A 27,451-nucleotide genomic window follows, 5' to 3' on the forward strand; every position below is an offset into this window, starting at 1 on the left:
GGTGATCACGTTAAGGCTGGGTTCACACTTAATTCGGATGCGGTTCACAGCAGGGGTCTGGTGCGTCCCTGTTCTCCATTTCAGGCCCAAATTTTTGCCTGAATTCAGACCAGAAACGGAGCCAAAGACGCACAGGACCCTTGGGCAATTCGCTACTCAGCCATCCCAGAAATGTGTAAACCAGCTTCATTGAGAGCCGGTCACAGTCTCCTGTCATGCGAATTGGATGCGGGAAAACCCACATCCAATTCACATAAGTGTGATCCCAGCCGAAAGCAGAGCATAACTATATCTGAGCACCACAAACCTGAAAAGATATTGAAAGCAAACATCCCCATTCATCGATGTCTCCATGCTTTCTTTTTTTGATAAAACAATTTAACCCCTTTAGCCCCAGAAGGATTTACCCCCTTCCCGACCAGAGCCTTTTTTCCGATTCGGCACTGCGTTGCTTTAGAGAAGGAGATACCACCGCTTCAGGTCGCTCAACTGAGACACAGACTTCTCCTCTGGAGTCGAAGAGCTCCAGGTGCTGGCTAATACGTATAGCAAATGAAGACGAACAGGAAAACTCTGGACAGCCGCACTCAAAAGAACAAATTCTTGCCTTTATTGAAAAATTTGGATCACAATGTACAAGCCACAGCAAAGCAATACAGTCAGGATCTGACGCATTTCACACTACGAAGAGTGCTTACTCATAGCTTACTCAGAGCTGCGTCACTTTAGCTGACAATTGCACGGTCGTGTGATGTTGTACCCAAACAAAATTGGCGTCCTTTCTTTTGGTGGTATTTGATCACCTTTGCGGTTTTTATCTTTTGCGCTATAAACAAAAAAAGACTGACAATTTTGAAAAAAAGCAATATTTTTTACTTTTTGCTATAATAAATATCCCCAAAAAATATATAAAAAAACAAATTTCTTCCACAATTTAGGCCGTTATTTATTCTTCTACATATTTTTGGTAAAATAAGTGTATATTGATTGGTTTACACAAACGTTATAGCGTCTACAAAATAGGGGATAGATTTATGGCATTTTTACTACTAATTATTTTTTACTAGTAATGGTGGCGATCTGCGATTTTTATCGGGACTGCGACATTATGGCGGACAGATCGGACACTTTTGACACTATTTTGGGACCATTAACGTTTATGCAGCGATCAGAGCTACAAATAGCCACTAATTACTGTGACACTGGCAGGGAAGAGGTTATACACTAGGAGGCGATCAAGGAGTTAAGTGTGTTCCTTGGATGTGTCTAACTGTGGTGGGATGGGCTCACTACAACATGACAGAGATCATTGTTCCCAATGACAGGAAGCAGTAGATCCCTGTCATGTCACTAGGCAGAACAGGGAAATGCTTTGTTTACATCTCCCCATTCTGCCTCTCCTCACCGCAGTCGCGGGCCGCCGGTGGGCATCAAGTTCGCAGGACCCGCAGGCACGCTCCCGCTGGCCGGCAAGTTCAAAGGGACGTACGCACTTTTCCCTGCCCGTGCCATTCTGCTGACGTAAATTGGCGTGCGGCCGTCGGCAAGTGATTAAAGCACACACCAATAGCATTTCTAGCTGTAGCCACTCTTGAATAAGGGTGATGATTCATGTAACATTTACTTTCTGGAATCTGCCCTTAGCTCAGGCATGCAGGCAGTAGGGCATGCTTAGCAGAGAAGCCCCTCCTTCCCTCCTTCAGATGAAAGAATAATAATGCCCATGAAGACTCCTGGGATGAAATACATCATTTTGGCCTAGGCCAGGAACCAGGAAGCAACTGAAGAAATGTAAAAAAAAGTTTAAAATAAGTAAATATAATATACCTTCCTATCTGTATACTAATGCTAGCAGCATAAGGATTCAAAATAGATAGTGTTTCTAAAGGCTAAACATTTTTTTGCAAGAAATGCATTAAGATAAAAACTGTATAGGTAGCAGTATGCTCCCTTACCCACCCTTTCTTAAAGAGGTTGTAACTTAACATTAATAAATCACCGGGACCAGATGACTTGCACCTGAGGGTACTTAGGGAACTCCTTAATTGCCAGACCATTGTTCCTAATTTTTACTGATAGTCTACTGACTGGAATGGTACCAGCTGATTAGAGAAAAGCCAATGTAGCACCAATATTTAAAAAGGGCCCAAAATACATCCCTGGGAATTACAGACCAGTTAGCCTAACATCAATAGTATGCAAGCTCTTGGAGGGGATGATAAGGGACTATATACAAGATTTTAGTAATGAGAACGGTATCATTAGTAGCAATCAGCATGGATTCATGAAGAATCGTTCTTGCCAAACCAATCTATTAACCTTCTATGAGGAGGTGAGTTGCCATCTAGATAAAAGAAGGCCCGTAGATGTGGTGTATTTGGATTTTGCAAAAGCATTTGACACAGTTCCCCATAAACATTTATCTGTACAAAATAATGTCCATTGGCATTCACCATAGGGTGAGTACATGGATTGAAAACTGGCTACAAGAGCGAGTTCAGAGGGAGGTGATAAATGGGGAGTACTCGGAATGGTCAGGGGTGGGTAGTGGGGTCCCCCAGGGTTTTGTGCTGGGACCTATTTAATTTGTTCATAAACGACCCAGAGGATGTGATAAACAGTTCAATCCCTCTATTTGCAGACGACACTAAGCTAAGCAGGGCAATTACTTCTCCGCAGGATGCGGAAACCTTGCAAAAAGATCTGAACAAATTAATGGGATGGGTAACTACATGGCAAATGAGGTTTAATGTAGAAAAATGTAAAATAATGCATCTGGGTGGCAAAAATATGAATGCAATCTATACACTGGGGGGAGAACCTCTGGGGGAATCTAGAAAGGAAAAGGACCTGGGGGTCCTAGTAGATGATTGGCTCAGCAATGGCATGCAATGCCAAGCTGCTGCTAACAAAGCAAACAGAATATTGGCATGCATTAAAAAGGGGATTAACTCCAGAGATAAAACGATAATTCTCCCGCTCTACAAGACTCAGGTCTGACCGCACCTAGAGTATGCTGTCCAGTTCTGGGCACCAGTCCTCAGGAAGGATGTACTGGAAATGGAGCTAGTACAAAGAACGGCTTGAGAGGGGATATGATTTCAATTTACAAATACCATACTGGTGACCCCACAATAGGGATAAAAAGTCTAACAAGACGCTTGGCAACTCATTAGAATTAGAAGAAAATAGGTTTAACCTTAAACTACGGAGAGGGTTCTTTACTGTAAGAGCAGCAAGAATGTGGAATTTCCTTGCCACACAATTTAAAATCAGATTGTATGGTGTGTGATAACAAGTTTTCTCCTTCTTTGGAGGAGTTTCCAGATTCTTCCATTCCAGTGCAGATTTTACTGCCTTAAAAAATGGTGGTATCATCGCAAAATCAAAGCCTGAACCTTCGGGATCCTCTGCCGTGGAGGTATCTTCTCCCTCTGCCTGTAAGGTTGGTTGTAATACTGGGTCAGGGGAATCAGCCCGCCTAATCTGCTGGGTTGGAGTCACCCCTGAAATGCCTGCTACCCCTCTAGTTAGAGAGGGATGAATGGCTTGGTTTAGGCCTGGTGCAGGGCCCACACTGTTCGTCCGCTTCTGTCCCTGGTTGTCCGAGACCACTGAAAAATTCTGCCAGGGAGTCATGGACTACTTTCTTGAGCAAGGTTGACACCTGCTGACTCTCGTACTCCTGGTCTCTGGTAAGCTGCCTGAAGCTGTTGTTGCAAAGTAGCTTTCCTGGCATAGGGTCACCTCCACATGACCAACATTTGCCTTTTGGGCGCTTAGACCTGGGAGAAGAAGCGGTGTGCTTTCTCTTAAGTGTACATTTGCGCTCTTTGTACTGGGGTCTGCCAGGACTGGAGGAGTCACTTTCTGCCCTGGAAAAATCCTGACGATCCAGAGTGCCTCTGGACCTCCTAGAGCAGGAGTGTGAGCGGCCAGGGCTGCAATAGACAAGGCACGCTCATCCAGTCATAATGCACTCTTTTTCCCGCATCTTCTTACTTACTCAAAGTGGGCCCTTACCTTGTATTGCGGTGGTCTTTGTTATGTGGTGTTAGGCTCATGCTGGCGGAAGAATCGAAAGGTGCAAGGGGGACTGCATGGCAGCAGAGAGAAATAAGAGAAGCGAGAGAGGGAAAAAAATACTTATTTATATATATATACCCCCTTTTTTCTTTTTTTTTTTTTTTGGCAAAGAGAAACAAATTTAAATAAAAGAAATCTGGGCAACCCCCATCCTCTAGTAATGCATTCTTTCTTGCTCCCTCTCTCTTCTATCCCCATTACTAGAATAGCAAGACTTACCTGTCATTGATTGTTCCTCAGAATGAGATGCTGTCTCTCTGCATGCCTGATTCGCAAAGGCATCCATTACCTGGCCATGTGTGCCCTTTAAATAGAGCACCTGAGAGAGAAACTCAGTCCACCCCAGCCTCTGTTCTAATCAAAAAAGGGCTAGTACAATTGGAGGGAAGCCAACGTCCATCCACACAAAAGGACATTTTTAAGCTGGCTACACATCATACAATCCTCTGTAAGAAAAAGGAAAAAACGTTTTAGATTGACAGACCTGGAAAGAGTTCTATAGGAGAGAAGACATCATGCAGTCCCAGTTGCTGGATCCAGTCTCCAAAGCAGGCATGCCACAAGAGGGATATCATCTCTGATTATAGAACACCTCGACCCCAAATACCACCAGAAGGGGTTCCCCACCTTATTGGTGCACTTAGCAGTCTAAGATGTGGGACTGCATGCTGGGAGAGACTTAAACTCAGATGGACTCCGACATAGTCAGCAGGTAAGAGCTTATCCTGAGTGTAAAGGTCTGTAGGTGTTGATCTTTGAGGACAAAAAGGAGAATGGGGAGGTAGCTCTCAGTCAGACTTTTATAAAGCTAAACAGGTCCTGTGGGTGTATATAGGGGTGGAGCTACATCATAGGTATGCTGCCCTGTTGGCATCAGGAAAAAATTTACTGCCAGCCCCTCTGTTTTATCAACCCATCCTACCTTGTGTAAATGTTTGTATAAAACTATGCCTGTAAAAACCTTATCTCATATCTTTTCTGGCCGGTCATGTGACTTCCGGCCCCATCGGAAGGGGCTGAGTGACCAGCACAGCGGTCACGTGACCTCCTCGGCTGACATCAGAGGGGGATCTGGGCCCCTCCCACTGTAGTCCTTAGATCAGAGGAGGAGAGTGGCCGGAGGTCACATGACGGGCCATAAAGGATCTGAGATAAGGTATTTACAGGCATTTGCAAGATGCATTGATAGAACAGAGTGGCTGGCAGTAATATTTCTTTACCTTTACAACTGCTTGTAGTGGTTTTCTCCCTTCTGCCCATTCTCACAGGCTTGGCTGAGTGCAGCAGGAGTCATTGGCTTCTGCTGCTGTCAGTCAAATCATTTGACAAGGTAGCAGGGGGAGGGGCGAGGCCAAGCTGTCTGTGTCTATAGACACAAGAGTGAGTGCTGGTGTGCCACCATAGGAATGGTAGATAGAAGGGGGTGGAGCAGTGACACATAGCAGGCACAAGCACAGAGTATAGAAAGTGTTGTCCCCCCTTCTTATACTATGCAGCCATACAGCAAAGCAGACACAATAGGATTGAAAAAGGCCCAATTTTTTTTTACAGACCTTCTTTTGGATGAAGCAGTTCCTGTACATAGGCTGCAACTGTTGATGTGGAGTTGTCCTTTAAGGAGTTAATAAAAAGGTTCTTCTTTGTGGATGCTTTGTTTCCCTTTTCTTTTTAACTCAATTCTATTTATATGCAGATGCCCCGTCTCCTTTTCTTTCTCTCCTTCTCCTGCACAGGCCACTGGAAAAAACAACTTCAATTTAAATGTTAATACGAGACAAAACTTCAAAATGGAGCCTTTGGCAGGGGTTGCAGGGAAAGCCGGACTTCCACTGTTTAATATCTTTTTTTTAAATTCTCTTTACCATCAATTAAACAGCACTTTGGGTAATCGAAGCACACCTTGCCGGCAGTCCAGGGTTTTATTTAAGGCCGCCGCAAACGACTGGAGATGGACTGCTTTTATGTGGAATCAATGGACGCGGCAGATATGCAAAACCATTCTGTGGTGGCTTTGACAGAGCTGTCCAAACACACCTAGACATGCGGCTGATGCAGGGAGGAAGGACACACGAGAGAAAATGAGATGACCCTGTAATCCAGGAGATCTTTACATCGCAATCTGTAATAACTACGTTCCATAATAATAGAAAGAGAAGATGAGATTTTGCTATCAAAAGCCTCAATTTTGAATGAAAACCTCTTGTATTTTTTTAAATGTTTTTATAGGTCAACATGATCATATTCCTACATACAGTAAGGCCCCTTTCACACTGGGGCGGTGGGGGCGTCGGCGGTACAACAGCGCTATTTTTAGCGCTGCTGTACCGTCGTTCTTGCAGCGGTATTCGGCCGCTAGCGGTGCGGTTTTAACCCCCCGCTGGCGGCTGAAAAAGGGTTAAAAACCTCGTACAGCGCGGCTATAGCCGCGGTATTACCGCGGTATAGCCGCGCTGTCCCATTGATTTCAATGGGCAGGAGCGGTGAAGGAGCGGTGAATAAACTGCTCCTTCCCCGCTCCAAAGAAGCGGTTTGCAGGACTTTTTTCACCGTCCTGCCACCGCACCGCTTCAGTGTGAAAGCCCTCGGGCTTTCACACTGAACAAACAGCGGCGGCTGTTTAGGGGCGGTTTTCAGGCGGTATTTTTACCGCAATACCGCCTGAAAACCGCCCCAGTGTGAAAGGGGTCTAAATCTTATCAAAGTATAATTTTTTTCGGATTTTTTATTGTATTAATTCCAGAAGCCTTGGTTTTGTAAATAACTGATTTGATTGCCATTTGTTTTTACATTATTTAGGACCCATTTACACTAACATGTCATAGCTAATGTTTTGTGACATGCACGCTAACATTTTGTAACATGTGATACTGTGTTGCAGTGTCCTTCATTTTGAAAGGCAACCCAACGCACTAAAGCAATCCACCTGTGTTGCAGTGCACCCCATCGAACAGAAACAAGAAAAAGGGGTCATGTCTGATTTTTGGCATGATAGAGTGATTTGGCAACCCATCCATTTTATTTTGCTGTTTTAACACAATGCACATTAATACGTGTCGCAGCACCCCACAAAAAGTGTAAATGGGCCCTTAAAGCCCAATTGAACTTACAACTTAAGTCAGCTAAATACATTTCAGGTGCATCCCAACAAGAGGTGTGAGATGTCTTACAGATCATTTTCTTTAGAAAGCAGCAACAGGAGTAGTACAGCCTGTCCCCTTCCAGCATGCTGCAGAAGCATCTGTCTCTTTGCAGAGGCCTTCCCTAGGACTGAGGGAAATGTACTGTGGGGAGTGTCTGTACTGGAGTGGGGTCTGTTCTGTGGGGTTTTTGTATCTGGGGTGTCTGTACTGGGGGAGTCTGTACTGAGAGTGGGGGGGGGGAGGCTTGTACTGATGAAGGGGGGGTCTGTACTGAAGGGGGTCTGTACTGATGAGGGGGCCTGTATTGGAGGGGGGGTCTGTACTAAGGGGAGTCTGTACTGATGAGGGGGGGTCTGTACTCGCACAATGAGGGGGACTATACTGATGAGGGGTGTCTGTACTGATGGGGTCTGTACTGATGAGGGGTGTTTGTACTAAAACATTAGACTGGGAAGGGGGTTTGTACTGATGCAATGGGCTGGGAGGGGGGGGCTCTGGGGGGAAGTCTGTACTGGGGGTGAAATTGGGGCTGTTGGTTGAGATAGGGATATGGACTAATGGTGTATCAGGAACCATGAATCAGACCGAGACAGAAGTATAGGTAAATCACACTTGTTTAATAATAAATATAATAATATGGTAAACAGAGCAAGCGTAGTCAAAACAAGCCGAGTTCAGTAACCGGATCAGGTGGTCAGCCAAGCAAATGTCAGAGAGCCAGAGATAAACGTAGTAGTACAGCAAGCAGTATCAATGGGACGTCAACCAAGCAAGTCTTCAACAGGAACGCAGGAGAAAGTCTCTGTGACGTTGACAAAGGCGAAGGCAGAGATCAAGTGAGCTGGACGACTTTAAGTAGGCAGGACTGACGAGCAGAATCAACAACAGCTGGGTAACCGTGGAGAGAGATGGGAGCTGGCAATTAGCCGACAGCAGAGCGGCCAGCTCAGAGAAGGAAGGGCTGAGCCCAGCCCTGACATGGTGTAATTTTACTGGCAGACATTTTTTTCTTTGGTTGTATTCTGTGCAGTGGCCTGTGTGTTACCACTCCTCAGGGTTAGGTAGAAATACAGCAACATATGTGTACTATGTATACAGTGAATAGGCTCAGCTTTTTTATTTAACCGTGGTCCATTAAGACCCTCCCAATGTTAGTTCGATTTGAGCACACTTACAATTTGGAGCTGCACACCACTTTATTAATTTAATTATTTTTTATCGTGCATGTGTGTGTGCTGTGGGGGGGTTTGAAAAATAATTGGCCCTGGGTGCCAGATATGCTAGGTTTGCCATTGGCAGTGGCTACTACAATGATTCTCTGCTGCCACAGGAATTGACCAGGTTTGGCATGCACATTGGTCCAAAAAAGCCATACCTACACTTCAGCTTTAAAGGGTCAGTAGGTGTTTGCCTTAACCCAGCTGCAGGATCAGCGTTATAAGTAACATCAGACAGCAGTCATTAGCTGAACATGCCACAAATATTGAATTTGTCGTAAAGTGAAAACATTTTAACCGGTAGCGGCCTATGTATCAGATGTAATGTCAGCTTATCTTCAGTCATTCCTTCTGCAGATGTTTTTTTCCCGACGTAGGCGCTGTACAAGGTAACAAAAGACGCAAAGATGGTTTAATGGACACCCCAACAGCTGTACATGTGTATGCCTGCGATAAGATTACTGAGGAGCTGCTATGCTGTAGCACACGGCTAAGTTTTATGGGAACCATTACATTGATTTGTATAGGTTACAGTTAAAAGATAAGGGCAGCATTGTGATATAATAAAAATTAACTGTTCTGCTGCTCCTCATATCTGATCTAGCCATTCTCAGCAGCTAGCAGGCCCAAAACGACTTCTTCTTTTGTTTTTTTTACCTGGAAATGAGATGAGGAAGGGGTGGAAAGGAGATCAAATCATTGTGTGATGATATGAAGGGAGGCATTCCCAGAAATCCTCTATAGGTGCCTGGTCATTGCTTTCCCTGCTGGAGGCTGGGTGCTGAAAGCACACATGGGATGCTGGGGATGCGTTCCTTGATATACATTATATTGTCAAAAGTATTGGGACTTGAATGGCATCTCATTCTGTAGAGTTCAATATTAAGTTGGTCCACCCTTTGCAGCTACAACAGCTTCAACTCTTCTGGGAAAGCTGTCCAAAAGGCTTAGGAGTGTGTCTATGGGAATGTTTGACCATTCTTCCAGAAGGGCATTTGTGAGGTCAGGCACTAAAGTTGGATGAGAAGGCCTGGCACGCAGTCTCCACTCTAATTCATCCCAAAGGTGTTTTATCGGGTTGAGGTCAGGACTCTGTGCAGGCCAGTCAAGTTCCCCCACCCCAAACTCGCTCATCCATGTCTTTATGCACTTTGCTTTGTGCACTGGTGTGCAATCATGTTGGAACAGGAAGGGGCCTTCCCCAAACTGTTCCCACAAACTTGGGAACATAAAATTGAACATTAAATTGTCCATAATGTCTTGGTACGTCTTGATATGCTGACGCCTTAGGAGTTTCCTTTACTGGAACTAAGGGGCCAAGCCCAACCCCTGAAAAGCAACCCCACACCATAATCCCCCCTCCACCAAATGATTTGGACCAGTGCACAAAGCAAGGTCCATAAAGATATGGATGAGTGAGTTTGGGGTGGAGGAACTTAACTGGCCTGCACAGAGTCCTGACCTCAACCCAACTCGATAGAACACCTTTGGGATGAATTAGAGCGGAGACTGCGAGCCAGGCCTTCTCATCCACATCAGTGCCTGACCTCACAAATGCGCTTCTGGAAGAATGGTCAAACATTCCCATAAGGACACTACTAAACCTTGTGGACATCCTTCCCAGGAGAGCTGAAGCTGTTATAATGTAGCTGCAAAGGGGGAGGGGCAACTCAATATTGAACCCTACAGACTAAGAGTGGGATGCCATTAAAGTTCATGTGCGTGTAAAGGCAGGCGTCCCAATACTTTTGACAATATAGTGTAGCTCTTCCTGTGTTTGAAGATCTCTGTAGATCTCTTTGAAGAAACAGGGAATTTGAACTGGCTGAAGTTGCAGCTCAGCAGGAGACAGGAAATAAAAGATGAGAGTGCATATTTGCAATTTTACTTGATATGCATGTCTAGATCAGAAAGTAAACTTTATCTGAACCCGTGAGAATAAAGAAGTTCTCAGTCTGTACTGATGTTCATTAACATGTAGCCACCAATATCAATGACATTTAAACATCTCTATGTACATTGAACCAATTGGCTTTGCTGCCCTACAGGAGCTGCTGTTGGTGTGTCCTGACTCCTTATATTAAGTCATGATTATTTGAGCTTAGTGTGCTCTTATTTCAGGCCTGATTAAGTTCTATAATGTAGCAATATTGTTCTGTTAGCCTAGGCCACGGATCTGCAATTAGCGGACCTCCAGCTGTTGTAAAACTACAAGTTCCATCATGCCTCTGCCTCTGGGTGTCATGCTTGTGGCTGTCAGAGTCTTGCTATGCCTCATGGGATTTGTAGTTCTGCAACAGCTGGAGGTCCGCTAATTGCATATCCCTGGCCTAGGCTGATATGGCAAGGCACCCTCAGGAGGTGTGTCCGTGAACCTGGGAACATAGAAGGTGGGTTGAATAACACTCACAATCATTCAACCTATAGGAGGGCCAGCAGTGAAGCAGAGTTTCTGTCGGGGGCAGCACCAGAAGCAAGGTGAACCAGCAGAATTTGGTTCCATCCAAGGATTCAACTTTACTGTTCCTCACTCAATACAAAATCCAAAAGTTTTTTTTGGAGATGATAAATGCTCAGTTAGATAAGGTCCTAGAGAATATGGCACATATAACCCACAGAGTCCCTCGTAGTGTTAGCCAGCAGCACCATGTATTACATCTGTTTGACAATGTTGGAGCTTCAACATCATGGCAGGTAGACAGGTGTTTCAATGCTTGAAAAAGATCAGAGTGTGGGGGGGAAGGGGGCACCATGGTGTAGTGGCAGTAAACACTCAACGTCCAGTTGCAGAGAGCTGAACTTGTATTAAAGTGTTTGTAAACCCTAGAAAAAAACAAACAAACAAACAAAAAAACTGCAAGACAAAGGCATAATGAGCTAGTATGCATAGCATACTAGCTCATTATGAAATACTCACCTTAGATCGAAGCCCCCGCAGTGGTTTCCGGGACACTGCTCTGCCCGGCGACATGTCTCCCGGAGTTATTTGCCAGAGCCGCGATGACGGTAATGGCACATCAGCTGAAGCAACAACACATGCTGATACAGGGGATATCTCCTAAACCCATGCAGGTTTAGGAGATATCCACAGTAGCTACAGGTAAGCGTTATTATAGGCTTACCTGTAGTGGTCTGTAAGGGTTTACAACCACTTTAATGGATAAGTTCACCTTTCGTAACATGTCACACCCTGCCCGCCCGGCTGCATCACTCATTCACAGTCCTCTGTGAATGGAAAACTACAAGTCCCGACATCCTTTTCGGTTGTCCACTTGTAGTTTCCAATGAACTACCACGGCGCTGTGAAGTGTTGTGGAAGTTCATGAGTCTTCCTTTTAGATTGTATCTGCTTGGCCGTACAATGTACAGGCACACAGATACACTGACAGGTCTCCAGGAGACCTGCATGGCACCAGCGATCTGCTGATCCCTGGTGCAATACTTTAGGCCCCATAAACAAAAAATTATAAGTGCACATTTTTTTACCTGCAAAAAAAATGTGCATTTACTATTTTTTGTTAAAAGGTGAACTTCTCCTTTAAAGTAGAATCCAGTAATTCATAACAAACCCGGCCTGAAGGCACCTGACCAGGAACATTCACAGTATATAACAGCAGAATGTAGAGCAACAGGTCTAAGATGTGCTGACAGCGTCTGTCTTGAGGGGCGCAATGCGGCCTGGCCAGTCTGTAACCAAATGGGGATGTTTCCAGGAAGGAGGGCATGTCCTTATCCTTTATGTACTTGTCTGTAACCTCTCCCTGCAGCTAATCACTGTCCCTGTCAGACAGATGACCTGTCCCTATGCTACACACTCGCGAAATGCGTGCCAAGCCCAGGAACCAGGATCTTAAATAGAGTCTGCCTGACTCAAGATGGCCGCCAGAGTCACATGGGGCAGCAGCATCCAACTGGATTAGCTTCCCCAGTGACCCAGGAAACCATAGAAGAACCATGTTCCTCTTGACTTCCTCTCCCTCTGAAATGCCACTGCGGGGGAGCGCCACCTGCAGAGAAGAAAGTAGACTTTACCTGCCTACAAGTGTTTTGATCAAAGCATTGCTATTTACAGTATATGGATCATTGCCATTTTTTAAGATGCAACTTTTCTGAAGTTTGAATAAATGAACTATTTTTGTATGAACTTTGTTTGCACTTAGGTAGAGTACAACTTTTTGTTGAGATATAAATTGTAATCCAGTGGATGATAACTAGTTGGGTACTATTGACAAAAAACTTTATTGTATTACTTGGTGTGCGCCCTATATACCTTACTATCCAATGCAGGATAACAGCATGTCTCCTCGCAATCAGCTAAAATCATACTGCCCAATGCTCCACCCTCCTGCTACCCCCTGAAGTATTTCCTCACTCACCAGCTGGCAGACACCTATGGCCTACTGAAGATCCAAGGACCACAGTCTGGGAATTGCTGGATACGCATGAAGCATGGCTTTTGCAGATGAACATCTTTCTGGGTTTTTTTTTTCCTACACGAAATGCTGGTAGTTTAACTGGTGGAAGATGTCCTTTGCTTAAAAAAACAAATTGGTGCTAGAAGGTGTCAACTTTCCATCTCGGAAAGTTGGGAGGTATGAGGGTAAAATCGAATGACAAATGTGCTTATTACTTTCTAATACAATGTGTAACCCTACGTTCCCGGTCTTGCGCTGGCCTTCCTTGTGCATTGAGCAGGAAATATCCATCTGTCCATCGAGAGCCCGGCGGCGTGTCATGACCTTGCCCGTCTGTCTGTCTGCAGTGGGGGGTCTGCAGACTTCTGCTCTCCACCTGGAAGAAGCCAATCAGTGCCAGGCATGGAAGCAGCGGGAAGTCCTGTGTGGCCAGGTGATGCGCAGGGAGCATAATTAGCTGCGACACCGAGCCCGAGAGGGAGTTTCACACGTACAGGAAAAGACAGCCAAAGTCAGCCAGGAGCTCACTAGAACATCAGCTCATCTCTGTGATATTATGCATGTGAACATTGATTTATTGAAGGCCTGGCAGCTAAGCGTGGAAAGCACCAAAGTACGTGATAACATAAAAAGTTAGACAACATCGGTTTGCTTTGTTTAATTAGAACAAAATGTTTAATGGATTTTTCTGTCTCCAAATCTGGTTTGTTGCCAGCTATATTTTAAAGGAAACCTTTGATAAAAGAAATATGGAGGTTGCCCCTGGTAGATTCTCATTCTGCAAATGCTAGGTGCCTGGCTTACTGTGGAACATAATCACATAATAAGTATAAGAATAGTCCCACTTCTTTTCCTCTTTTTGGGGGGGTCAGGACAGGAGTTGACAGTAGCAGCAACTGCGACTGCGTCTTTACCCTCATATTTTCTTTGCACATAATAAGTATGCAGAATGGGACTTCTGACTTTACTGATTTTCATGTTGTTCTAGGACAATGAGTACTCGGAAAGGTCAGGGGTGGGTAGTGAGGTCCCCCAGGGTTCTGTGCTGGGACCAATCCTATTTAATTTGTTCATAAATGACCTGGAGGATGGGGTAAACAGTTTAATCTCTGTATTTGCAGACAATACTAAGCTAAGCAGGGCAATAACTTCTCCACAGGACGTGGAAATCTTGCAAAAAGATCTGAATAAATTAATGGGGTGGGCAACTACGTGGCAAATGAGGTTTCATGTAGAAAAATGTAAAATAATGCATTTGGATGGCAAAAATATGAATGCAATCTATACACTGGGGGGAGAACCTCTGGAGGAATCTAGGATGGAAAAGGACCTGGGGGCCCTAGTAGATGATAGGCTCAGCAATGGCATGCAATGCCAAGCTGCTGCTAACAAAGCAAACAGAATATTGGCATGCATTAAAAAGGGATCAACTCCAGAGATAAAATGATAATTCTCCCGCTCTACAAGACTCTGGTCCGGCCGCACCTGGAGTATGCTGTCCAGTTCTGGGCACCAGTCCTCAGGAAGGATGTACTGGAAATGGAGCGAGTACAAAGAAGGACAACAAAGCTAATAAAGGGACTGGAGGATCTTAGTTATGAAGAAAGGTTGCGAACACTGAACTTATTCTCTCTGGAGAAGAGACACTTGAGAGGGGATATGATTTCAATTCACAAATACCATACTGGTGACCCCACAATAGGGATAAAACTTTTTCGCGGAAGGGAGTTTAACAAGACTCGTGGCCACGCATTAAAATTAGAAGAAAAAGAGATTTAACCTTAAACTACGTAGAGAGTTCTTTACTGTAAGAGCGGCAAGGATGTGGAATTCCCTTCCACAGGCGGTGGTCTCAGCGGGGAGCATCGATAGTTTCAAAAAACTATTAGATAAGCACCTGAACGACTCAACATACAGGGATATACAATGTAATACTGACATATAATCACACACATAGGTTGGACTTGATGGACTTGTGTCTTTTTTCAACCTCACCTACTATGTAACTATGTAACTCAAAAAGTATTGAAGAGGGTCACCATACTGTAACTGCATTATCAAAAGAAGGTCGGCAATGACAGGCCCTATATCATTTCATGATGCATTTACTTTAAAGTGTGACTCCGGGCAAAATGAAAAAAAAAAATAATAGGGCTCCAGAAAGTATCTAAGACAAAAAAAAAACAACTCTGGCTTCAATGTTCCCTCTTTTCTGGCCCTGTCCCCCACAGTAACTCATTTCCATCTACATATACACTAGGTACCCAGTGTCATTAAAACTCAGAAAACTTAGGAAATCTTGCACGGCTTCATGGACCTGAAGGGGCATTACCACATGGAGTTGTAGTCATATACGATGATCCATGGAATAATGCTAATATCATCAAGTCAGCAGTGCTGTCTGCATCATTTAGAGCATAATAGAATAGGTGAAGAGGAGGAGTATCCTGTGCTTCATGTGACCAGCCTGAAAGCACGTCCACACTGAGTCAGACAGACCTATAGCTCCCCAATCAGTAAAGCTTATGCTTCCTGCTAATTGGTGAGCTTCAGCCCAAGCTCATCAGGGAACATGTTGAACCTCTGCAGAGAGAACACTGCTTCCACAAAAACAAGGGTCCTTCTTTGGAGCATGCCATCAAAGTGTAGACTTTTCTACTCCAGCTGTGGCTGCTTTCTGAAGAAAATAAACTGTAATGCCCTGTACACACGGTCGGACGTTGATCGGACATTCCGGCAACAAAATCCATGGATTTTTTTCCGACAGATGTTGGCTCAAACTTGTCTTGCATACACACGGTCACACAAAGTTGTCGGAAAATCCGATCGTTCTAAACGCGGTGACGTAAAACACGTACGTCGGGACTATAAAACGGGGCAGTAGCCAATAGCTTTCGTCTCTAAATTTATTCTGCGCATGCGTGTCACTTTGTGCGTCGGATTTGTGTACACACGGTCGGAGTTTCCGACAACGGATTTTGTTGTCGGAAAATTTTATAGAAAGCTCTCAAACTTTGTGTGTCGGAAATTCTGATGGAAGATGTGTGATGGAGCAAGGTCCTATCACACATTTTCCGTCGGAAAATCTGACCGTGTGTACAGGGCATAAGACTTTGCACAACTTTTTTATGCTCTTAGGATATACAACTTATTTAAACTGAAAGTTCAGTTGGACATTGAAGTGACCCTGTCACCAACTTTAAACAATTACAAATAAAAGCACAGAAAATCAAGTTTTTTAAATGCTTACCTTCAATGATTTTCCTTTCCATAATTTATTTATTTTACTTATGATGTACCTTTTAACATGGCATGTTAGAAAATTTGACTAATTCAGGAGAGTCAAATCCCTAGCCCAGTCCTCTCCCTCCTTGCACGTCATATCCCTCTCTTCTTTTAGGAGTGTCTGATTACTGCCTGTCCTGGTCCAGCTTTTCTGCCCCTGCCCTTACCTTCTTTTATGTAGCTAGTGGGAAAGGATCAAAGAAATAGAATATAGAAAACTATAAAGTGTCATCTGAGTGACAGCTCACATCCAAGATGGTGGAGCCCACTTTTGGGTGTCTACATAAGGAAGGCATTTATAGGTAAGGGATGTACATAAAATACATTAAATGCTCATATAGTCTTTTGTGAAGATTTTTGTTGACTTTAATGGTCTGGTTACAGGGTCTGTATAAGATGATCACATATAAAACAAACAATCATCAAAAAAAGCTATAGCTCGCCTTGAGATAAAGCGACTCAAGTAAAATGAATTTTGATTGGCTGCTTTCGGGTTGATTCACACATTCTCATTGTCCTTCATTCTGGTTAATGCACTAAGCCTATAAATAGCCTATTCACCATGGGATGAGGATGGCCCATTTGTTGTCAGGCCTTCATGAACGGCACCAGGGGAGAGCACCTTCCTGTCTTCAACTACTGATCTGCCTTGTCATGCTGCGCTCTACGTGTACACTTGACCCCTCCCCGCTTCTTCTCTCTGAAATATGCAGATGTGTGTCACGAAACGTCAGCTCCCCGTTGTTTTTAATTTGAAGAGGTGGTTGATCAGGTCAGGTGCACGCTCGGAAAAATGCAGAGATTCTGCTGAGGTTTTCTAAACACAAAATTCCACCCCACAATTCCTGCCGTGTTTAGGGCACATCTGTTGTGCTTTTTTCTTTTTTTTTTTTTTTTTACAGTCTTCCGGAGGAATGATTTAGACAGCTGAATGTTAATTGATTGTATTGCAATATAGAATGATGAGCAAGAGACAAGTGGCGGGTATTGTACAAAACTGATTTAAAGAGCATAAAAAATAAAAAGGAACGCTCATGAAAAGAAAATACCACCAACAATAATGAGATTTTTGGTAATAAGTAGATCTCATGGGCAAAGGAAAAGGGGTCATTTTACCTCCTCCCCTCCCCTGCAACATGTACTCATCTTTTGGCACTCCATTTGGCAGCTGGAAGCAAAGTGAAATACTTTTGATTATCTGTAAGTATGTGACTCACTCACCCATGCCCATATCACAGAGCTAAGGTACCTTAGGACTGGCCCACCACTGTCGTATGGGGCCAGAGAAGAAGTTGATGTCTCTGTGTAAGCTCTGATAGGTCGGTTTGGAGTCACAGGAGCCTAATGGTGCATGAGTTAGGAAAGGAAGGTGTTTGCTGCTGGGGATAAGGGGAGCAAAGTGACCCTTGCATGGATAAAGAAGAGGATCACTTCCAACTGAATTTGTATTTTGCCCTCCAACAGGGCCACTTACCTGGCCACCTTAACCCTGTCTATACACACACATTTCCCCCATTCACCCAGTACATCCAGGTAAGGGGAGCCTGTGATTCTCTCCCTTTCCTAGCACATTGCAGGATTGGATGCCTGAGTTTGGGTGAAAAGGAAACAATTAAGAGAACCTGTTTCCTTGCATTACATAGACAAAGCATAGGTTTTATTTTAAGATGATGGAAAGGTCCTTTCCACAGCTACTTTTACTGGGAAATGGTGCAACATATACAAAAATGACCTGCCTTAAATCTGATACTGTGGTAGCCATAGAGTTGATGAGGTGTATAATTTTTCATATAGCTTCACTTTTTTTAATAAAAAGTCCTTCTTGAGTTCTATTGCTATGGCTGAGATGATGTCTTTAGTCTGCTGCAGGCAGGAGGAAGCATTTCCCTACATTTCCCTATTCTCCTCTCCTCCAGTGATAAGACTGCAACATTGTCAGTTTATCAAACAATATATATATGTTGCACCTGCTAATATTGAATAATCAGTGCTCAAAATTCCTAAGTGCATATGTGAACCATAAATAAACTCCTTTTAAAACTAAGAACAGTCTCTGAAAAGTGTTGCTTGTATTGTGAATCTCTTCAGACATACACTTGCACCACGTGTATTCCTTGTATTATCTTGCTATTCAATTCATTAAACAAATTCAGTCACTCCCACCACCAATGTGCCTGCGTTGCCACCTTAAATTTTGGACCTGTATAAAATTAGGTCGAATGCACATTACCCGCTGGGGATCAATTCAGCCTCCACTCAGGTGATGCAATATTTCTCCTTAATCCCTTAACAGTGGCGATTTGTGCAACTCTTTAAGAACCCGGACTGGTTCTCTCCTCCACTCTGCAAGCAAGCACACAACATATGGGGGCCCCACATAGTGTAGTACAGGTGTGTCAAACTCAATTTCATTGTGGGCCGCATCAGCATTATGGTTGTCCTCAAAGGGCTGGTTGTATCTGTAATGCCGCGTACACACGGTCGGACTTTTCGACCGGACTTGTCCGGCGGACCAAATCCGACGGACAATTCGATCATGTGTGGGCTTCATTGGACCTTCAGCGGACTTTTCCAGTCGAAAATCTGACGGACTTTAGATTTGGAACATGCTTCAAATCTTTACGTCGTAACTTCGCCGGACCCAGAAATTCGCTCGTCTGTATGCTAGTCCGACGGACAAAAACCCACGCTAGGGCAGCTATTGGCTACTGGCTATCAACTTCCTTATTTTAGTCCGGTGTACGTCATCACGTACAAATCCGTCGGACTTTGGTGTGATCGTGTGTAGGCAAGTACGGTCGTTAGAAAGTCTGTTGAAAGTCCGTCGAAAGTCTGTCGGATGGGCTGTCGGACTTTTGTAGCTGAAAAGTCCAACCGTGTGTACGTGGCATAAGACTATATAAATTTATCCAGAGAATAAAATTATCCCCCCTCCCCCGTGCGCTGAACCACATCGAATGGTGGGGTGGCCAAATTGCACAATGGGAGAATCTTAAGGGGGCAATAAATACCAGGAGTGCGTTATGTGTGGAGCTCAGGGATGCACTACAGGGATGTACAGAGTGCAGAGTTCAGGGGTGCAGTACATACAGAGTGCAGTGTTTAGGGGTGTGCTGTGCACAGTGTGCAGGGTTCAGGTTTCTTTCACAGGCTGTCCACATCTCACTTCACGACTCTCCCCCACCTCTGCACACATCTCCCTCCACAGCCCTTACCCCCCCCCAAACCTCTCCCCCCCCGAAAAAGCTTCCTCACAACTCACCTACCCGGCCCCGACTCTTTTACCTCCCAGGCAGTGTAGGCTGCTCCACTTTTCTCTCTCACTTGCAGGGATGCAAGGGCCACATGAAATAGCCTGTTGTGCCCAATTTGGCTGGCCTTGTGTTTGACACATGTGGTGTAGTAGATCAAGGAATCACTTTATTTAAATGAACGCACTTACATTAACACATTATAGTAAAAACACTTCAATACACAGTGGAGCTGTGGCTCCCACATCATTTTCAGTTGCGTCTCTCAATCATGTCACCCAGCTCTGCCCTACGTGTATCGTCACGCTCACGTGACTTCCTCAGGTATTCATTGTAAGTTTGTAGCCTGTCACAAGGTGAGAAGCTGCAGCTGGGTGCCTAGCTGTGTCAGACATTTGTGAACACAGCTAAGAACTGCACAAACACCGGACTTTACATGACTGTGTTAACTCTTACTCAGCATCTCAATCCAGGAAGTAGATAGTGTCCCTGGATGATGCCTTAACATAAAAGATGGCTTTACCCTTCTAAAAAGAAAAGCAGATTAAGAAATTGTCAGGGTTGGTGGACTGTGATCTATTTGAGAGGGTGTACTATAAATATTTGGGTGTTATGATTAGGGCAGCTTCACACTGACCCAATGCGCTTTGCGCAAAGCGCAGGTTAGCTTCCACTTCCATTATGTCCTGCGGTTTTGTTGACCTTTTAGCCGAAGCACAGTGGGGCCGTGTGAAGCCACCTTTACACATTAGTTAGCCTCTATGCATTTAACATGAAAAAATATCTGATGCTAGGTGCAATTTAATATCTAATCACTGTGGAAAGAAAATATCAGCTTTTACTACAAGATTTATAACATAAACCTTGATTTTAGGAAACCCTATTGAAGATTACTACCTGCTTTGGTTTGTAATAGTAATAGTGCACCCCTTTTCTGTGAGCTTGAGGTATTTTTAAAAAGCGGTCAAAGAGGCAATGGAGAAATTGTCAATTAATGTAGCAAACTACACCTACACCTGTTTGGCTCACTGATGACTCTTCAGTCTAGCACAGGAAAGGTCAGAATAGTATATAAATGTATGAGAGTACCACAGTTTTGTATCAGGTCTAGCAAAAGTTTACTTATCTTGACAGCAGGTCTGAAGATATAGCCAACATGTTTCAAGGGCTCATGTGTTGGCGGTTATTTAGGTATATTGGACAGTGAAAGACATAAGCTGAAGATTACAGAGAATACAGGTTGCCAGACCGACAGTTATTTTTGCATGGGAAGGGGGCAGCAAAGTCTTTACCAAATGTTCAGGAATGCATTTTGCTTTTTACCGCTGCTGTTCAGCCACAGGTTGACATAGAGAAGCACAAAAACACACAACAAAGGGTAAATAAATATGTTTGATGGATTATTGTGTGCCAGTTGTGATTCTACTGCCCTGTACAAACAGTCGGATTTTCCGACGGAAAATGTGCGATCGGAGCTTGTTGTCGGAAATTCCGACCGTGTGTAGGCTCCATCGGACATTTTCCATTGGATTTTCCGACACACAAAGTTTGAGAGCAGGATATAAAATTTTCCGACAACAAAATCCGTTGTCGGAAATTCCGATTGTGTGTACACAAATCCGACACACAAAGTGCCACGCATGCTCAGAATAAATTAAGAGCTGAAAGCTATTGGCTACTGACACGTTTATAGTCCCGATGTACGTGTTTTATGTCACCACGTTCAGAATGATCGGATTTTCCGGCAACTTTGTGTGACCGTGTGTATGCAAGACAAGTTTGAGCTAACAACTGTCGGAAAAAATCCATGGATTTTGTTGTTGGAATGTCCGATCAATGTCCGACCGTGTGTACAGGGCATAAGTATTTTTTTTTTGCCAAAAAGATTGAGTTACACATTTTAAATGATCTCATTATTGTTTCCACAGATTTACGCAGAATGACAGCTGGCTTTATGGGCATGGCGGTAGCCATCATCCTGTTTGGATGGATCATTGGCGTGCTGGGGTGCTGCTGGGACAGAGGGCTCATGCAGTATGTTGCAGGTCTACTCTTCCTCATGGGAGGTAAGACACAATGGCTCATATCCAAGATAAAAAGCTGCACTATACGCATAATGTAAAAGAGCTATTGAAGCTTATGTAGATCCAGAATTTTATATTTAAGTATGTTTAAAAACATGTCTCACTGTATACAGTTTTCTTAACTTCTTCACACCGGCCACATAAATATATGTGGCCTCTCAGTGTTTGGGCCTTCACACCGAGGGGCCGCATATTTGTGGCCCTGTGTAAACCACTAACTATGCTGAGAGCGCGCTCCCAGCACGGTAGCCAGTTACGGGAAAGCTCCCGATGCATACTAGCGATCGGGAGCTTTCCAATTATGTGACTGTTGTGACAGCCAATCACAGTGGTCACATGACCCGAATACCCACCTCTACCTCCCGACGTTTAGAACCCTTAAAGGGCCGGGAGGCAGTCGGCGGAAAGGGGTTAAACAAATACTTATTAGCAAATCTATTTCATTTCATGCCTGGGGATCCTGCCAGTAACAGCGTTTCCTATTACAGTCAGCCCAACAGTCTAATACAGTGGTCTCCAAACTGCTGCCCTTTGCTTGCTTTTATCCAGCCCTTGGGGCACAATTTCATCCACCGATCTCAACAATGGGGCACAATTGCTCCCAATGACACCAATGATGGGGCACATTCTATCCTAATGACACCGATAGGGCACAATTCCTCCCAATGACACCAATGATGGGGCACAATTCCTCCCTAAGACACTTACGATGGTGCACAATTTATCCCAATGACACCAACGATGGAGCACAATTTCTCCCACTGAAACAAACTATGGGGCATTGTTTGCCCTTTGTTTAGAAAGTTTGGAGACCCCTGTTCTAATAGAAGGCACACATGACAGGTTGTCAGAGCTGCCGCTAAGTGAGACAGTGGCAGAGCAGTGGCAGAGCATGCAACAGGACTACATACAGTCATATATATTAAAATCTAGTTGTATTATGTTCTGTACATCAGGGTCTCCAAACTTTTCAGTACAAAGACAACATTGTATATTTTACAGATATTTGCGAGTCAAACAATTTAGTTTTTAAATGCACTAATCAAATTTAAAGAAGAATCTACTCATTTTTTCAAGGATGCACTTATTTTTCCTCCTAAGCTTCCCTTCCTTATGGAGACCCCTGCTTAAAGTATAATTAAAGGTAAAACTTTTTTTTAGCTTTGGATAGAGTGGAGAGGGATTAGAACGCCTGTCAGTTTTTATTGCTGTCTGTGCTCCCGCTAAAGAGATTCATCCTTTCTATTTGTCCTGTTTATTGTTATCGTTGAAAGTGAAAGTTAAATAAAATTTCAAATTTTGGGTTGTCCCCAGAAAAGTAATAGAGGGGAAATCTTCCAATGAGGACACTAGTTCTGGTGGCCTTGGGTCCCCAAGGAATCCCCTTAATTTGCAGGGATTTCCTATCACTTCCTGGTTGGCTATGGGACAGAAAGTGAAGAGAAATCTCTGCAATGGAACACAGGTGGCGAGAAAAAAAATCTGGCGGGGGTAATAACCTTCCCTTGCTCTGTCAAAAATGAAAAAAAAAGTTTTGCCTATAGTTCTTTAATATCTTTAGACCAAAATCTCCATGGGGAGAGCATATTCAATCAGATAAAAATATAATGGATTGTCTAGGCAGGTTTTATAGCTGTTGTTAAAGCTAAACGAGATTGTAAAGAAGATTGTTCAGAGATTGTACAGTCAGATTGTAATGTGTATTGCCAACTCTACAACTTACCACAGAGCACTGGGTTCATACCAAGGACATTATCTGCATTGAGTCTGTAAACTCTCTTTGTGTTTGTATGAGTTTCCTCACACATTTCAAAAACATACTGGTAAATGATTTGGCTTCCTCCTAAAACTGGCCCTAATGTGTATGTATATGTATTTAATTGTTCAGCTAATTTGTACATATCTTGGAGGCAACTTCCAGGGTTCCTGGATAAGTCATCTCCACTGTGGAATTTTACTCTACAGTACTGGTCAAAATCAAAATATAATTTTATTGCTGCATCCTCTGTAATGGTCATGGCAAAGGGGTAGAGTTGGTAACTCAGGGGTTTAGATCCCACCACTGGAATTCTTGAGAGATTTCCTATAATACTCTGTGTTGTTGGCCTGACTGTTTAATGACTATTACGTGTTCTCTATTCTAAACCTATAGAGTGTGAATTTTAAAAGGAAATACTAACACTGACCCCCTAATACTTTGCTCTCTCCACTCACAGGCACCTTCTGTATCATTTCACTGTGCACCTGCGTAGCAGGTATCAACTTTGAGCTGTCCCGCTACCCTCGGTTCCTGTACGGTCTACCTGATGACATCAGCCATGGCTATGGATGGTCCATGTTCTGTGCCTGGGGGGGCTTGGGCCTAACTTTAATCTCGGGTTTCTTCTGCACCTTAGCGCCCTCAGTACAGCCTGTCCTGAGGACCAACTGCCCCAAATCCCGCCCTGAGAATGGAACAGTGTGCTAAAAACATATCTATCTAGAGCACAAAAAGAGAAAGGCAGGCCACTCTACCTTTAAACTCACGTGTGGACTACAGATATTTCCTTGTCGCCATTCCTGTTCATGCCTTGTTTGGAGGCCACAGGAGGAGTGACGTCGGCATAGGAGAGTCAATGACTTCAACTCATAGTGATGGTAGATCAAAGACCACATCATGGACTGTGTATATAATCCATCATTAATCAATGCTTTTTGTTTTTCCGATCAGGATGCCAGATGGTTCCTGCGCCAGTGTCTTTTGACCATGAACCTCTATTGTTACATTCCCATCTGTCACAATTATTAATTTCAAATCTCAATGTTCTAACCAACCTTATCTAAAAACGGAAGACTGTTTTGGTAGAACAGCTCTAACATGAACACCACTTTGGAGATCTAACGTGGAAATCATTTCAAAAGAACATCCCTTAGTCACTTGGTGGAAGAGATTTGAGAATGAAAAAGGAAGGATATATATTTCATATATTTTTGAATTTGACAAACCCCAAATTTTGCCCCTCTGTTTTATCCCAAATATTGTCAACTAGTAAAATTGACAAATGACTTTAAAATTTTGTGTGCTCCATTAAAGCTGACAGAGACGTCTGTGAACAAGGTGAGAAACCAGAAGCCAATTTTCACTCGAACCTCAGCTGCCTTAGCTGCTGCTTGGTGTCTAGGCCGGACAAAAAACCAATGGCAAAAGCACAAGGCCTGACAAAATTGACTGCTGTCTGTGTGTGTGCCAGTTCTGTTCACATTACTGGAACTCTGGTTTTTAGGAATTGCAAAAAAAAAAAACAAACAAACCTCCAGCTTCTTCATAATGTTGGTTTGTTAATACATGAAATGTACAAGCTACTCGGACTCACTGGAGAGGTGATAGAATTTTATAAATCAAATACAAGGTTACAGTCATGGAATTTAACAATGGTGGATGTCAAGGGAGGGTTGTATTAATATTTCTGATAGTGTCAAATGGTACCCAAATTTGTCAAAATTTCAACATTAAATTATGATCTGTATGTAAAATTTCTCTAATGGAAAGCTGAATTTGATGATTTATGTAGTATCATAATGTTAATGGCTTCATATGGGGATCACAAAACGCAAACAGTTGTTTGTCCCAAACTTTTCCTGTTTAGAATTCGCTACTTGAAATAATTCACTCATAAAATGTTAACTCTGATGCAATTATACAGTATTTCTATAGGAAAACAGTCTAGAAAAGCAGGGCAGGTTAAAATTCCGAAACCAAAATTAAAACATTTTTCATCAAAAATAAAACCACTAAACCTAAAAATATATTGTTGGGTGGAGCATAGTTGTTTACTTCAAATATGTAGATGTCACTGTACCTCATGGTCATGCTTTGAAAAGACGGTGCTTAAATAAAATGTGGATTCTCACGTCATTTCATTGAATGATATGCTCCAAAGGCATGCAAAGCTTCCCCAATACTTGAGATTGCTTTCCAGTAATATGATCTGGAAACACCAGCTGCTCAGCTATAACACACAAGCTAGGTGTTCTTACCACCCACTGCACACAACTTGATTTATCTCATAGATAGAAAGAAAGAAAGGATATTGCAGATGTAATGAAGAGGGTGAAGCGGCATGAGTTATGAGTCTTGCAGGGAGCAATAGTTTAATTGGTACTTTATGGAAAACTGTATTCTCCACACTGCATTGATGTAATCACTGAAAGAATAAATAAAAAACTTCTAAAAAAGAGACATGCACAAGTCTAGCTAAGTCTTGCCCACATCACCATAAACCATGTGGTTCTAGTGAACCAATTATGGAAACCATTTATAGTTCTCAGTCTTGGTTTGAAATGTCCTGCTATCTATACTGTAGAGTGCAGATTGGCTAAATATAAGCAAGTTGCTGTTTGTACTGGCCTGGGGCTCTGATGACAGAAAGCACAGAAAAAGAAACAGAGGTTAGCTTGCTGTTCCTGGCTACATCAAAAAAGTACAGTCACCTTTTAAACAGACCTTGTGACTTCTCAGTTGTTGAATATCCGGCATGGTAGTTCACTGACAATTTTACTGGAGTTATTCTTTAACTGGCTGATTTTCTTACAGACCAAAAATTCAGCTTAGATCACCTTGATACTCATGCCTGCCAATTCAAGCTGCAGCTAAATTCATATGTTCACTTGTCCCAACCTATATGTTATAATTGGAAGCTAAGTGCAAGCCATAGTTCAATATGGGTCATTCCAATTTGTATGCTGTGAACCAGGAGAGGAGCAGGAACTTAGAAGTTCACAAATCTCTAGTATACGGTGGGTCACTGAACATTGGCTGCGAGTTTTAAGTCTTAGTTCTGTACAAGTGTCTCTTTATAGTTTAAACATTAAATTCTCGGTGCAGCCAGCCTTTCCCATGTACTCAGCCTCCCAAAGTGGTTAAAGGGTTCGTCCAACCAAAAATGGTATTTTAGATACAAGTAGAGAATTTTGAGCGGACTTGGTTTCTTAAATGGCTTAGCTATTCTAACAAAATCTCCCTGCCATAATTCCCAGCTCAGAGGAAGCTGTCTCTGAGAACTTGCAGTGGAAAGATCTCTGTGCTTCATCCATTCTGTGATTTGTGCTTCCTCCACCTTTACTGATGCTGCTTGAATATTTCCTACTAGTTATCAAACCCCTATTCATCAGAGGGGTAGCTCTGACTTGAGGAGCAAATGCCTGTACCTCTACCAGGATCACCATCTACACAGAGACACAGTGAAAAACAAGGCATAAATCTCCATACACACGGGCAGAATGTCGGGAGACATTTGCCGGTTCAAAAAAAATGGCCTTTATTCTGCTCGTGTGTATACCGGGCTGTCCAACAGAAGCCAGCCATTTAGCTGGCTCTGTCAGATGTGTATGCTGGAAAGCCAGCAAACAGCAACAGAAAACTCCCGATCAGAGCCTTCAGCCAATGGCAGAGTGTGCTGATCGGATTGTTCAGGCGGGGAGGCCATCCCCATGTCAGAACACAATAGCTTAGCAGTAGAGATCACTGGACTAATCTCGCATGATTAGTACAGTGCAGTGTCTCTGACCGCAGCTGTCAGTTTCTTTTTTTTTGTGCAACCCGTTGCAACCCCAATCACCTGAAAAAATAGGCAGACAGCTAAATTGAAAGTGTTACTAAACCTAGGACTCTGCATTCAATATATCTGGTCTGCCACAGTACACAGAACATGGAAATGCAATTATTTTAGTAAATATAAACTGCTAAATACCCTTTCTCATCAGCAGTTTATAGCAGTCTTGTGAATTCTATCAGAGTCCAGCCAAGCACTGGTTAAAGCTTGTAGGAGGCGTTTTCATTCTCCTCTGACTGTCCTATGAGGCTGCATGACTCCTGACCCTCTGTCTGGACAGTGCTGATTACATGTACGTTCTCCAGAAAAAAAACCTCTCTAGCAATACACATCAAACTAAGCATGTGCAGAATGCCCTCAAAACTGTACTATCAGTAGTTGG

The 27,451-nt window shown here is 43.4% G+C and overlaps 1 protein-coding gene across 1 annotated transcript in view; it reads left to right on the top strand.

The window, feature by feature from the left end:
* TMEM178B (transmembrane protein 178B) overlaps positions 1-27,212 on the top strand; it is a 483,948-nt gene extending 456,736 nt beyond the window's left edge. Inside the window, exons 4-5 of the mRNA XM_073621832.1 lie at positions 21,323-21,460; positions 23,695-27,212. Coding sequence (XP_073477933.1) covers positions 21,323-21,460; positions 23,695-23,945 — 389 coding nt within the window. The 3' untranslated portion in view covers positions 23,946-27,212. The remainder of the gene's footprint in view (positions 1-21,322; positions 21,461-23,694) is intronic.
* Positions 27,213-27,451: the final 239 nt, after the last annotated feature.

This window comes from Aquarana catesbeiana, linkage group LG03 (assembly GCF_042186555.1).
Source record: "Aquarana catesbeiana isolate 2022-GZ linkage group LG03, ASM4218655v1, whole genome shotgun sequence".
Lineage (NCBI taxonomy): Eukaryota > Metazoa > Chordata > Amphibia > Anura > Ranidae > Aquarana > Aquarana catesbeiana.